Source organism: Augochlora pura, chromosome 2 (genome assembly GCF_028453695.1).
Source record: "Augochlora pura isolate Apur16 chromosome 2, APUR_v2.2.1, whole genome shotgun sequence".
In the NCBI taxonomy this organism is placed as follows: Eukaryota; Metazoa; Arthropoda; class Insecta; order Hymenoptera; family Halictidae; genus Augochlora; species Augochlora pura.
In genome coordinates this window covers 2387754-2401679 of record NC_135773.1, presented here as the reverse complement: position 1 = coordinate 2401679, position 13926 = coordinate 2387754, and the positions used below count along the sequence as shown (strand labels likewise).

Below are 13926 nucleotides of genomic sequence, written 5' to 3'. Positions count from 1 at the left end.
GACTTGCGCGTTATTGTCCCGTTATCTTTTATTGTATCATACATATTTGCAGTATTTACAGTATTTTGATTCAGAATTCCACTCTTTCCAATATCTCAAGCATACGGATACTACACGGGATTAAAAAAAACATAATATAATAAATTATTTTTTACGAATTCACTATTGAAGTATCAATAAGATATTATTAGTAATGGTCAGGGATGTATTTTATCACTATTTCAGTGTAACATATGTGATAGAATGGCGAGTCTTTCTTGAAAATATCGAAAGACAATATTAATGCAAAAGTTCAAACAATAACATGAACCAGAAGATGTGTTTTTGCACATTAAGTAACATAAATTCAACTCATCTATTTGCAAATACGCTACAAAGTAATTAGCATAAACTCAATTTATTAATTTAGGCATACAGAATTTTTAATGGGATATTTTTGTTTTGATTTAAGAAACGTCAGATTTTGATGAAAGATTTACATGAACTGCTTGCTAGTTTTACTTCATCTGCAGATAGGATATTGACATTGATATTTTCATGGTCGGAGTTTTTATGCTCTTTCCGTCAGGTAAAATACTTGCGTCATAAAAGAACATATTAAAATCATTAAATCATCGATATGAAACGAAATATAATTAGCGATTCTTTTTTTAAGATTTTCAAAAATTGTGCGAAGCAAAGAATTTATGAAATAATAACGCATCACTTCCGCATACGAGAAGAATAGTAAATGAATTAAATGCTGATGAAATTAGACAACATAAGAGAAGACATTAAATTTTTGTATGGTGCATTTATTTTTCATATACATCTATGCATTTGTTAGTAATATTTGCACACGCGACACACATACCTAAACTATATAGGCTTTCTGATTGCATACATTCTCTCAACATTATCGTCATTCTACTTAAATTATGTTATCTTAATAGTAAAGGACTAGATTCCGCACTCCCTTCTTCTCTTCCTTTGCAAGCCAATGTCGAATAAAAAAAATTCCATCGAAGTTGCACTTAATTAGTAATAGCTGCTTCGCCTGCGTTTGCTGCATCTGTACATCTTGCGTATCTTTTGGATATCTCTCTTACTGAATCCTTCTCGTTGACCCAATTGTATCTTAGTTGTAGTCTGAAATATTCCGCACGAACCGTTTATAAGAGGCGAATAATATTACATCGATCATACAATAATAAAACTTTAGAAGAATTTAAAAATGCTATTACATTCTTTGTAACTTGTTAAAGTTAATAGAGAAAGTACCCAATATCCACATCTTGTAATTAATGCAGACAATTTTCATTTTGCACAAAAATATCCACAATTCAGTGATATGTAATCTGAGATTGAAACAGATCACGCTATCAAGTCTTTTGAATTTCTTTATGATAATCGATAACCACAGTTTAATGAATTACCCACCTTTGGGATTATGGTAGGCTGACCGTTCCTCGAAAACGCACCGGCAGAGTAATGCATTACGCTACCGTAATCATATCCGACACCAAACGCGTCAGTGGTCTGTCTGGAGGCTTTCTCAAAATTCCCAGCATGACCTACATAGATAACAGCATGTGGTAACGACAGATGTATTTTGGAAATTTGTATAGAACTGACACAGGTACGACATGTAGACGTAGTAATGGGTTCTGAACAGTTGTCGAGTATCTGCTCATGAAATGTCATGTTCTTCCAACTTCAATTCCAATAATTCAAGATACACGATGTTCGTTTGTCAGTTACTGCCGATATTGTGCCGTGAGCAAATTCGAGCTTGAATTTCGGTTAATTGCAAGCTACAGGTAACGATTAAAAAATATATTGACATATACTTGTCGAGAAGAGAAAATATTCAAATATTCACCGAGTTTAAAAATTAATAAATGGACAATTTCATGTCTATTAATTTTGTTGGAAAAACTAATACTGTATTCGTGTGATGAAATGAGATATTATTAAAAAGAACATTCCTAATCGGCAAATTTGGGATTGTTATGCATTTATAACACGATAGGTAACATATATTCTATTAGGTTGGCTACGAAGAATTTTCTGGCAAGATAATGTTTCGTCTATTGATTTGCTATTGCGGAAATGCTATTCCCGTGCTATTCACTTACCATTCAAAATGTTATTCCATTGAATCCTAACGAACTCGTCTCGCTCATATCTGCTTTGCTCGTGCAAGAATCCTACCGCATGCATCAATTCGTGTATCACCGTGCCCTTTTTGACAACGCAGCCAGGAACCTGTAAGTTTATGTCCTGTCGACCACCGACTCTACCCACGCTGCTCCAACAGCCAGTTTCGCCAGCGGTGATCCTGATATAGTCGGTTTCTTCGCCGGTGTAAGGTTTGAACTTGATGCACGTGTACTTGTGATAATCGCTCATGGCGTCATGGATCAGTTTTCGCTGGTTTTCATCTGCAATTGATTTGAACTTGGAAGAACGTTAGATTAACACAGAAATCATATAAATTGTCAAAAAGACAATTCATAGGACATTATACCACGTTTACCAAAGAACCCTAAAATTAGAGAAACTCAATCTTCAAATGATTCTTCATAATTTTATGATTATACGAAAATCTTTACAAGTAGTATATTACAAGCATCAGTGCATACACAGCAATTCATCGACTTTCAAATCCGAATCAAAGTTTACGAGAAACAAAAAAGTGTATCATGCCATATTACAGAAGCGAGTAAGATATCATTCGCTGTCCGGTTAAACACGTTTCACGATGCGTGGGTCACTGGTGCCCCACACTGGAATTCCCTTCGGTCTGTTTGATATGCAAACGGTAATGAAAATATAATCCGTAGGTCTCCTATAACTAGCATATTGTCTCGTCGACAAATTTTCTGACAACTGCGTTTTTAGACAAGTCTGTTTGATGATCGGTTAGAGGAAACCTTATGTTTACCTTCAATTTTCAACAAATTCCGACATGCTTTGTTAATTGTACATATTCCTGCTGACCGCGAGGGAAAGATCAAACTTCGATTCAGCAATCTCGGAGCAATTTATTTAATGAAATCGAAGCTGGAATCTTAAGACTCGTGATATTAATTAATTACTCTTTCAATCCTCTTGAACTCGTAGATCGTAAACTCTGATACATTAGAGCTACCAATTTTCTACTCCGACAAAATACGTAATTCTATCTCCCAAATATGGGTGACACGTAATCAATATGTTAATTAACTCAGCATGGAAAAAGTTACTAATTTGTACATATTAACCTTTGATACCCGAATGTCATTATTAAAAGTTGTCGTACCATAATTTGAAATGATAATTAGTAATGGAAATTAATATTTTCAATTTGTTAAAGTTATTTAACAGTTATTTTCAATAAATAATAGAGTGCAGATCTGATACGTTTATGGCAAAAATTAATAGGTCAAATGCAAACAGTGAAAAAATTTTAAAAATTCAGATACAATGTTGGATTATTCTCGATTCGTTAAAATTACAGACAACTTCTATTTTGAATAGAAATATTAGTTTAATTTCGTTGGGGTCGGTATTCTGTTCTCAGCGTGTGGAAATAGCTTCGAGCGCAAGAAGTTAAGATCCACCTTGCGAGTTCGAGTAAATAGAAAATTATAATATCGCTTACTGAAATATGGGCTGATTATATAAGGAACGACACCACCTGGCCATCGGGCAGATTCCGCCTTGAGGCCATTCTTGCCCAAATGGGGTGGGAACAGAATGTCACCCTCCGCGTAGCTACCCAACTCTTCCGGATTAATGTCCAAACCCTCGTGCCAGTTCGCCACAATCTGTCCGGTCGCGTTGTCTGGGAACTGGTACAGAAGCTCTCCGAAGTGCTGTAAATGAGCAATCACTCCCTCAGGACTATCCACTGAATTGTCCAGGATGTCTCGGCGCTGGAACGGCCAGGCATACGCTGACGTCAAAAGGACAAATACAAGCGTGCTAATAACCGGACAGCGGCGACCCATTATGAACTTTCTTGGTGAAAAAGGTTTCGTTTGACCGAAATGAGTCGACTCTGCGATTCGAGCCAATTCCACTGACGAAAATCGACCGATTCTTCCCGACTTTATACGCACTCGAGCAACCCCACCCGCGGAACTATCCAATGCTTCCATGCGGAAGCGATCGGGGACAGTCTCTGATAACCGTGGACTTTGGGTAACAGGAAGTCGAGATTCGCCGGCTTGATTCCGAGAGGCTTCCCACCGACGCGCCGGACAACATTTATGGTTGTCATATATAGGATAATACCCGTCAAGGTGTACAATATGAGAGATGAGGTGTCATAAACTTCTCCAGCGAGATATTTTCAGTCGATGGAGCGAAATCAATTTCAACGTAACGTATGTGAACAGTCATCTAGAATAGAGGCAGTGAAGACGTAATCAAAGAAATTGAAATTTCATGGTACTTCCCGCTACCGTAAAAATATTGTGTCGTAATTTATTGTAATTTTCAAAGATTCTACCTCTAAAAATACTTCGCATAGAATGTATGATAATAAATTGCTAATTTCATTTATATCAAAATTGGGTAACTGCTATTTAGAACAGTAGAAAATTAAAAGAATTTAAGGACATTATTGTTTCCTTTTAAAATTATCAAAGAAAGGGAGACGCTTTTGCTCAACTCCCGCTCTTAAAATTAACGCAGACAATTTTTATTTTTCATAAATATCCGCAGCTCAATAATGAGAGTTTTACCCTTGAAATTTCAATTTTTTAATGTTTCTGCTATTGTAGTAATTATAACGTCGTTTAGTTAAAATTACGTGAAGAATACGATATGAAACGAAATTTTCGTTTCCGCGGCGGTGGGATCAATGAATGAAAAGTTATTAGCTAACCCGGAAAAGAAATTTGAATTCAATGTCCCAGTAATTGTAATTCCTATTTGGACAATCGGAGTATTATTTGCAGGTGTTTATAGGCGTTCTTTAACGCCGACTAAAATTAACATCCTCCTTCGCAGTTTATTCACATGCAAATTTTGCTGGGCTCTATCATTGATACTGGATATTTCCTAAGGACCTTGCTCGATCCTTCACACCGGTGACTGAGAATCGAAGGTCGGTAATAAAGTCTTTCTTTATATTCCCACTCGGCCCGTTATGGATTATGATATTCCTTTTATTGGAAATTTACGTAAAATCCTCCGCGCACGCGACGACGATCATCTATAATATCTGTCAGGTTTCCCATTTCCGTCGAATTTGTACCAACAGTCAATGAATCATATACAATGAATCATATATGCACATATATGACGTATACATATGCATATACATATATGTATACAACATAAACCGGAAATTTGTCTTCTTATGAACAGTCCCCTCATGCATATTGCATAGTATAATTATAAAAGAATATTTTCAATTTGTAGGTAGCGAATTAAAATTTGTAATGAACCTCCGAATCTCGTCGTAGTTTTCTTAACAATAATTGTTATTCATTGATAACGAATGCCATATCGAGACAACCGAATTATTTAAAACCGGTTATATGTGTATCTAACGTGTTCTGAACGTTACAGTTAAATTGCCTAAACATAAATTCTACGACACCCTTTCACCTCTAATGCTAACAAGATAATTGTTACCCTAAGTTCCTGAATCGGTTTTACGTTCCAATTTGCATTTATTAGAACACGTGTGAATATAATTTGCATAAACGTTCACATCAAAGCTATTTCTATACCTGTAGTTTAGAAAATTCATTCTTTATATCGTATAAATAAATTACTTTAACTAATGAATTTATATTAGTGAATTTATATTATTTAGATACTCTTTAAATCACAGTGGGAAATATACGATACTAATTAATTAAATCAAAATTCTTTCTCCCTTTGTTAAATTCCGGGCAACACTAGGCTATAACTTAAGCTTAATCTATAAGTCTATAAAGTATTATTGTAAATAATTAGGTACAAGTATCTGTATTTTTAAAAGCAATCGAGAAATAACAAATTAAAAGAAGAATGATACTTAATTATGTGTGTATATATAAATATGTTGAAAATTTAAAATGTGGTTTCAAGAAAAATAGGAATGCCTGAAACGGAAAACAATTAAAAAGCAGCATCAATCACCATTTGGAGAACTATTAAAGGTTATAAAACGCAGAAATGGTTTTACTTAAAATAGATATTTTCATTTTTATTAGCTTTATAATTATAATTTTTATAGCTATACATTACGATTTACCGTTAAACGATAACACCGTACATGTATAAAGATTCACAAGTTACTTTTTATAATATAGATTGGTATAGATCCATGTATTACCTTATAAATGTTATATATAATATCCGAATTTCATTCAATTGTGAGACATGAAATCGTAAAATCAGAAAATTCAAAAATTGCACATCCCGCCTAATGTTCAAATTAAATTTTGAATTTCTCATTGTCAGTTATTTATATATCGCAAAATTCTAGAGCTATATTCACGATGTACTAGATACGCATGCGCACTGAACATTTGTTGAGAAAAACACCGGCTCTCTTTGTAAAACTCTTCTGTGCAGCTGCAGATGTTCATAGTCGTAGACACTCATAGTATCGACTAACACAAACGTTTTCAAGTGCACTTACCGGCAAATAACCTTGACTTGACACAAATGTTATAATTCTAATATCGTGAGAATTTCATTATCATTTAACATAATGACACTAGACAATTCGTGGCACGTGATCAGAACCGCTGCTGCGGAAAACAAACATGAATTAGTGTTGTCAGGCCCGGCAATATCTGAATTGATTGAGAAAAGCGGTTTAGACGATTCGTTATTTAACCTACAACATCTAAACTTTTTAAATATATCGAACACGTGTTTGGATAAAGTATCACAAGATATCGAGAAACTACAGAATTTAACGACTTTAGTGTTGCACTCGAATCAAATTACAAAATTGCCTGACACAATTGATAAATTAGAGAAACTCAAGTTCTTTGATTGCTCCAGGAACAAATTAATATCACTGCCAAATCAACTCGGGAAACTTCCACAATTAACAACACTAAACTTGAGCTCCAATATTTTAGAGTCATTACCTTCTCAAGCACTTAATGTCAAATTGAGTGTTCTGAACCTATCAAACAATAAATTTGAAGATTTTCCTGACGTATGTTATCCAAATCTGATTCATCTTTCTGAGATTTATGTCAATGGCAATAAAATAAAGAATATTCCTGTAACTATAAGTCAATTACCATCTTTGAAAATATTAAATATAGCTGACAATTCAATATCAGGTAATGCTCTCTATATAAATATTATATATTTTATCTTAAGACAATTACATTATTAACTATCATCTATGTTACAGAAGATAAGTTTCATTAAATATTTATATTGCAGTTGTACCAGGTGAAATTGCTGATTGCAATAAGCTAAAGGAGTTATACTTGAATGGAAATAATTTAACAGACAAGAGATTATCAAAGTTAATTGATCAATGTCGTACTAAACAAATAATAGAATATGTTAGACAGCATTGTCCTAAAACCACTAATAATGCTGCTTCAAATGCTAAAGCAAAAAAAGGCAAAAAAGCACAGAGATGCTCAGAATCTGAAAATACTGTTAAGGAAATAAATGATTTATCACACAAGTTGAGAGTTCTGAAAGTAACAGATGATACACCAGTTATTAAGATTACAAAAGATGTAGCAAATGTAAGACCTTTCATTGCTGCTTGCATTATCAAAAACATGAAATTCACTGATGAGAGTTTCAAGAAATTTATTCAACTTCAAACTAAATTACACGATGGCATATGTGAGAAAAGAAATGCTGCTACCATTGCAACACATGATTTTAATTTAATCAAACCTGGTAAGTAAAACATGAAATAATAGAATAAGTACCTAGACAAATAATGTTACATTTATTCTTTAGGTGATTTAGTATATACAGCAAAACCTCCAACAGCATTAAAAATCAAACCATTAATGCGGGACAACATTTATACTGGAGCTACATTATTCCAACAATTACAAACAGAAGCTGAAAATTTAAGAAAAGATAAAAAGCGGAATGTGTATTCTAGCATTCATAAGTATCTCTATCTGTTAGAAGGTAAACCTGTCTTTCCATGTTTATTGGATGTTTCAGAACAAGTTATATCTTTCCCACCAATAACCAATAGTGACATTACTAAAATGTCAGTAAATACTGAAACTGTATTTGTGGAAGTAACCAGTGTCATATCATATCACGTTTGCAGGTAAAATGAATGCATACTAATGTTTATAGTTCCTTTAATATTATTTTACAGAATATAATTTAAAAGATGGAAATTCTAGTAAACCTAATGCTTCAGTCATATATTAAAACGTTGTTAAAATATATTTGATTGCTTAAATAATTTTGTATCTTTCTAGGAATGTGCTAGACCAACTTTTAAAAGAAATAGTCACACTTGGTTTTGGATGTACTGTGGAAGAAAAAGATAATGAAAATTATCATAATTTACTCGTAGAACAAGTGAAGGTAGTAGATCTGGATGGAAATATGAAACTGGTATACCCTTCAAGAGCAGACTTGAATTTTAAAGATAATTTAGTAAGTGTGTTGCGAGACTAATGAATAACTGTAAGTAATTTCACTGCTTCTACTCTATTGTGTTTTATGATAATTATATTATCTGTTTAAAAGGGATATTTTCCTTAAACGAAAAGTTCCATTTTTTTTGTGGCATTATAAGTTATTTTTAGACCTTTCCGTGATTATTGACATAAGTTACTGTATACCAATGTAATGTACATAACACGTTTTTATACAAGACTTTTTGGTAAACACAGATGTATATTACAGATTAAGTGTGATACAATATTTTTCTACTGAAAATACAAAATTGTATGTAATAATAACAGCAACAGATGTTTTTTTAATGTTACAAACGTTAATAAATAAAAAATAAAGGTCAAATAAATTTCAATGATCAGATGTTGACATTTAATATCTGTTTTTCGAAAGTATCTGAAGTCATAATAACTATTCACTCCTGTTTTGTCTTGCAAGTATGAAGTAATACAAGTGGGCAGTTATTATGACTTCATATATCTTCTTTTGGAAAACAAATAATAGTAGATACCTTATTCATGTCCAGCTAAACAAATATTTAACAAAGTTTTACAGATGAAATTATTACAATTCATTTATAATATTTCCAAATCACTTTCACATTAAAGAATTGTATGTAATACTGACGAATAAGTGAGATGAAAGTGGTAATATTTTCAATGGCATGATTCAAAGTAGGAAACAAGCAGTCAAACATTAGGTTATACAAAATAATAATTGTATCTACAATCCATTTTTTGAAAGAAGATATCTGAAGTCATAATAGTTTTTCAGTCTACTCTTATCACTCCAAACTTATAACATATGACTGAAGTAGACAACTACCTTTTTTGAAAAACAAGTATAAACTAAATTATTGTTAGGTTACATTAATCACATGTTATTAATAAATCCTTCTTACTTTGAATTTTATATATTTTTTAGAAATATCTACAATTACTGATAAGAAACTACTAATATCTTGTCATTTCTACATTGTTTTAAAATGTTATTTATTGTTTTCTGCTTTTACGTAACTTATGACTTTAAACAAAAATATTTTTCTAATATGTACAGTGATATTTAGAATGTTTTTGTATGTTTACGCAGAAAACGTAGATTCAACTAACTAATATTTATGTGTAATTAAACTTTTGATTGTCTATTAACTGCTGAGTGAATTTTTGTTTAATCATTAGTTTTTTAGTATTATCGCAACCTCGCATAATTACTCAGAATAACCTATTTTTTACATTTATTCCACATCTTTTTCTTTACAATGATGTTTATTTTATAAAATACTAAATACTAACATATCGAAAAATATGAAAAAATCTAGGAGAAAAATAAACAGACTTTAGATCTTAAAAATAAATTTCTAAACCAGTGTTATCCCATAAACTGCAGGATTCGCAGTAGCCCTAATTGACTAGCAACTAAATTATTTTATCTAACTTATTTATAGTGAATTCTGCAAAGTAATTAATTTTAGTTTGAAGCATTACAAAATTGTGAAGTTCGAACATTTACACATGTGGTCTAATTATAAAGTCAAAATTTGTTTAACCAATTCAAAGATTAAAATGTAATACATAACGTTTTTAATACATCATTTATGCTTGACTGTCAATTGAATTTATGTGATCAAATTTTTGTATGAATTTAGAAAATTTAGGATCTAACGATAAATACAAACATGCCTACTAAGATGTTCAAAATTATCTTATACAGGATGTAGCGGTCATCCGCAAGTTCAAATATCAGTAAAATACCGCGCCGTTTGCACGTAGCTGACGACATTGGCGCTGTCGTATCGGGAATCATCCCATAGTAAGCCGGTGAAGAATTCTCATCTGTTTTTATAAATATTGTACTTTGTTTCGTGTATCTCAATTCAGTGGAAACAGAAAACGTCGTTCTAGTAGAATATTTTTCAACATTTTAACAACTATAAGCAGTGCAAATTTGATTCTACAATATTTTTACGACTAGTAGAAATTCGCATGAATTTTCTGAACTTTCTAACATGCGCGAATGTTTAAAGTGTTAACATGGCGCCGAAACATGACTGGCTATGACGGGGGAATGAAAGCAAAATTTTTGAGGTTAGTTGATCATTTTGCCATTACATATCGTCGTATTCTGTAAATTTAATATGTTCAACCACCGTAATGTTACGAATATCACGGCAGACACGTATGTGGTGTATTTACATTAAAAAATATATAATTGTCATTATAGAAAACACGTGTCACATAGTATAATATAACCAAATAATGATTTAGCAAATATTTCAATAGTAATAACACATACATTGCACACTTACCGTTGAACAAATGATATAAGGTGTTTGCTGTTTTCTTTTTTTTTTTATTAATTTTATTTAAGAAATTTCAGATTGCATAGATTAATAAAATGTTGTAGGTGTTTACTAATATTTATTTTATGTTCTTACATTGCTTTTACATCACTTTTCGGTACAATAAATAAGTTTATTTTTTTAATTATTAAGAATAGAAAGCCTTAAATTAACAATACTAAAAAGTAGTTATCATAAGATTGCAGATCACTATATATAAATTACATTTTTGTGGACAAATTTAGATTGACAGGAGTTATACATAAATTTATCTTTACTTCCTTTTACATCTCAATTGTTTAAAAAACACAAAATTATAATGAAAATGTGTTTAATTTGCTTATGATTGTGTTTTGCACAGTCAAATATCATATACATGCATGAAATCAGTTTTCCAACCAATTATTATAATAATATAAACATGTATCAATAGATAATTTTAATGTTTATAAAATTCATTTCATATACCTTATATGTATACATGTAATAATGTGCTTATAATATACTTTGTACTAATGCTTATGATAAAATAAAGACATTGGTCAATAACATATAAGGGACAAAAATATTTATTAAACATCTTAAGTTTTTTTTACAACTTCCACACCATTTTCTATACCATAGGTGCATTATTAAACAACCAACATTGACATGGAACAAACATATGTATAACTTTGTCAAGTACATTTCGTTAGAGTATATTAAAATAAATTATTTGAGACTAGTAATATTATAAATTATAATTACTATTCTTTTTAATTCTATAGTGCTTCTACAAAAAATTTGTCAAAAAACTAACAACTTATACAAATAATATACAAATATAAAACAGTCTGTTAAATTCATCTAAACTAATATAGCTTAAAATAGTACTTTATAAATAACTAGTTTAGATAAATTACATCTGGTTTGGAAATAGTTAATGTAGCCTAGCTTTAGATCTGGCACACTGACATTTGGATTAATTTGTAAAAATATAATTGAATGTAGAGACATTTATGTATAATATAATCTAAATTAGGAAGATCAATTAATCAGACTTAGTAGAAGTATGAGATATTGTATCATGCAATGAAACCCCTTTAGACTTTTCCTTTAGGACTTGCCTTTCCTTGATATCGATTATGCTCAAATTAATACATGCTACATATCCATGTAACAATGAAATAGCAGCTTTAACAATTGCTACAGGTGCAGAGATGTACATAACTAATCTGAATAAACTGATGCCAGCCACTGAAATAAAAATGTTGTCATTTGTTATATTGTTACAAAATTTAAATACTGATATTATACGAAGTAAAGTAACTTACAAATGGGCCCATCAGTAAAGTAAATTAGGTACAATGCAGCATAAAATGCTTCATTTCCAGCACACATGAAAAATAAAACTGGACGATTGGTGTAGTATACACTCATAATTGGGTTTTCAGACATATCAATAAATTTATGACTGGTTTTTCCTTGTAACTGTGTACTGTAACATATAAATTATAGAATGATAAAATATATTATCATATATTTTTATACCTTCATAAAAAAGCTTCAATAAATGTGCTTATGTATTAAAATTTGAACTTACGCATAAATATATATCCAATGGCAAGCAATATCAATTGCCATACTTAATTGAAACCAAAATGTGTATGATGGATAAAGTACGCATAGTGTAGCTAATAAACACATGGTCCCAACACGATCAGTCAATTGATCCAGCACAGCACCAAACTTGGTACCTTGATTAAAATATCTAGCTGCAAGGCCATCCACTGCATCCAGTAATGCACTAATTATATAGCACCATGAAGCAATAATATAGTTGGTTGGCATGAAATAGAAAGATATGAGAGCCAGAATCACTCTCCCATAGCCTGTTAACATTATATTGTCGATATGTATTATTGCGCTGATAACATTTATATGCTTAAATCTTTAGATATCTATGTTTCTAGCTATTGTATTGCTCTCAGTTTACACTACATTTTCTTAAATATTTATACTTATTCTATTAAATTATATATTTATATACATATTTATGTGTCCATATAATTTTATGGAAATACAGTTAAATACTTTTGATAGTTTTAATAAATGTGTTACATAAAAGACTTGATCCATACGTTCATACATATAGATCCGTATGGGAAGTCTTTGAAATGCTGCTGTTACCCTTTTATCTTATCACAGACTATATTTAAAGCACTAATCAACAGCCAAATTATAAACATTCAAAACATTTTTAAATACGTATTAGTAAATACGAATTGCACATTTTATAAAATCTTTTAAATATTGTAAACAGTATAATTATAGTTTGACGAATATACATAATAATTCGTTTTATATAAGAATTTTATAATTAGATAGTTTTCAAATATAGAAATATTAAATATTTACTTACCAATAATGTTAGGCACAAACAAGAAAATGTTCTCGGTCTCCAACATTTTGCCGCCTTCAAATATCTATCGGTCTTCAAGAAATATATTTACAACACAATCTGATATCTGTAAACGAATGTAAAGATGTATCTGTCATTCGTGATCGTTCATGTTAAATAACCTGTGTTGCTTTTATCTTACGGTCTTTACAATCACCTTACCGCTTGCTTGCGTTCTGTTCACTTCTATTTAATCTAAACGACTGTAAAGAAGTACAATATAACAACATATAACGTCAATGGAACGAGTAAAATCGACGATTATATCGTATCGTAGTTTCGAGTTCGAGATACATCGATCATGATGACGCATGTAGCAGTCACACAACTAACAGTGTCGTATCACGAAATATTTTTACACATCATAAAAAATACATTCTTTCTTTTAACGATATTGAAATAGATATTCAGTAACAATTCTCGTAAAGAATCATTCATATATACATACATTGGCTACAAAAATAAAAAATCTTTTTGTCTTATTTAAGAAATTTACAATTATAGTATTAAATCTTATTATTCAAATTCATTTAGAATTATGGCAGTA

General features: G+C 31.1%; 3 protein-coding genes across 5 annotated transcripts; 1 reads left to right on the top strand and 2 right to left on the bottom strand.

Moving 5' to 3' along the window:
* Positions 1 to 1017: 1017 nt before the first annotated feature.
* On the bottom strand, positions 1018 to 3989 carry LOC144475989 (hatching enzyme 1.2). Its single transcript, XM_078192483.1, has 4 exons — positions 3626 to 3989; positions 2118 to 2423; positions 1420 to 1553; positions 1018 to 1128 (listed from the first exon to the last, which is right to left on the bottom strand). Exons 1-4 carry the CDS (start codon positions 3972 to 3974, stop codon positions 1018 to 1020), a joined length of 900 nt encoding a protein of 299 aa, XP_078048609.1. The 5' UTR covers positions 3975 to 3989.
* A 2513-nt stretch (positions 3990 to 6502) lies between these two features.
* On the top strand, positions 6503 to 8954 carry LOC144478377 (leucine-rich repeat-containing protein 47). The gene is made up of 4 exons (XM_078196205.1): positions 6503 to 7268; positions 7375 to 7851; positions 7915 to 8242; positions 8400 to 8954. Exons 1-4 carry the CDS (start codon positions 6680 to 6682, stop codon positions 8599 to 8601), a joined length of 1596 nt encoding a protein of 531 aa, XP_078052331.1. The 5' UTR covers positions 6503 to 6679; the 3' UTR covers positions 8602 to 8954.
* Positions 8955 to 11492: 2538 nt separating this feature from the next.
* Positions 11493 to 13670, bottom strand: Pis (phosphatidylinositol synthase). 3 transcript variants are annotated; one of them, XM_078196332.1, is made up of 5 exons: positions 13542 to 13670; positions 13341 to 13446; positions 12522 to 12810; positions 12253 to 12416; positions 11493 to 12175 (listed from the first exon to the last, which is right to left on the bottom strand). In XM_078196332.1, exons 2-5 carry the CDS (start codon positions 13384 to 13386, stop codon positions 11970 to 11972), a joined length of 705 nt encoding a protein of 234 aa, XP_078052458.1. In that variant the 5' UTR covers positions 13387 to 13446; positions 13542 to 13670; the 3' UTR covers positions 11493 to 11969. The 3 variants fall into 3 exon arrangements, with proteins under 3 accessions (XP_078052458.1, XP_078052460.1, XP_078052459.1); XM_078196334.1 differs by having other exon boundaries at positions 13537 to 13637; XM_078196333.1 differs by having other exon boundaries at positions 13522 to 13628.
* Between the last annotated feature and the right edge of the window lie 256 nt (positions 13671 to 13926).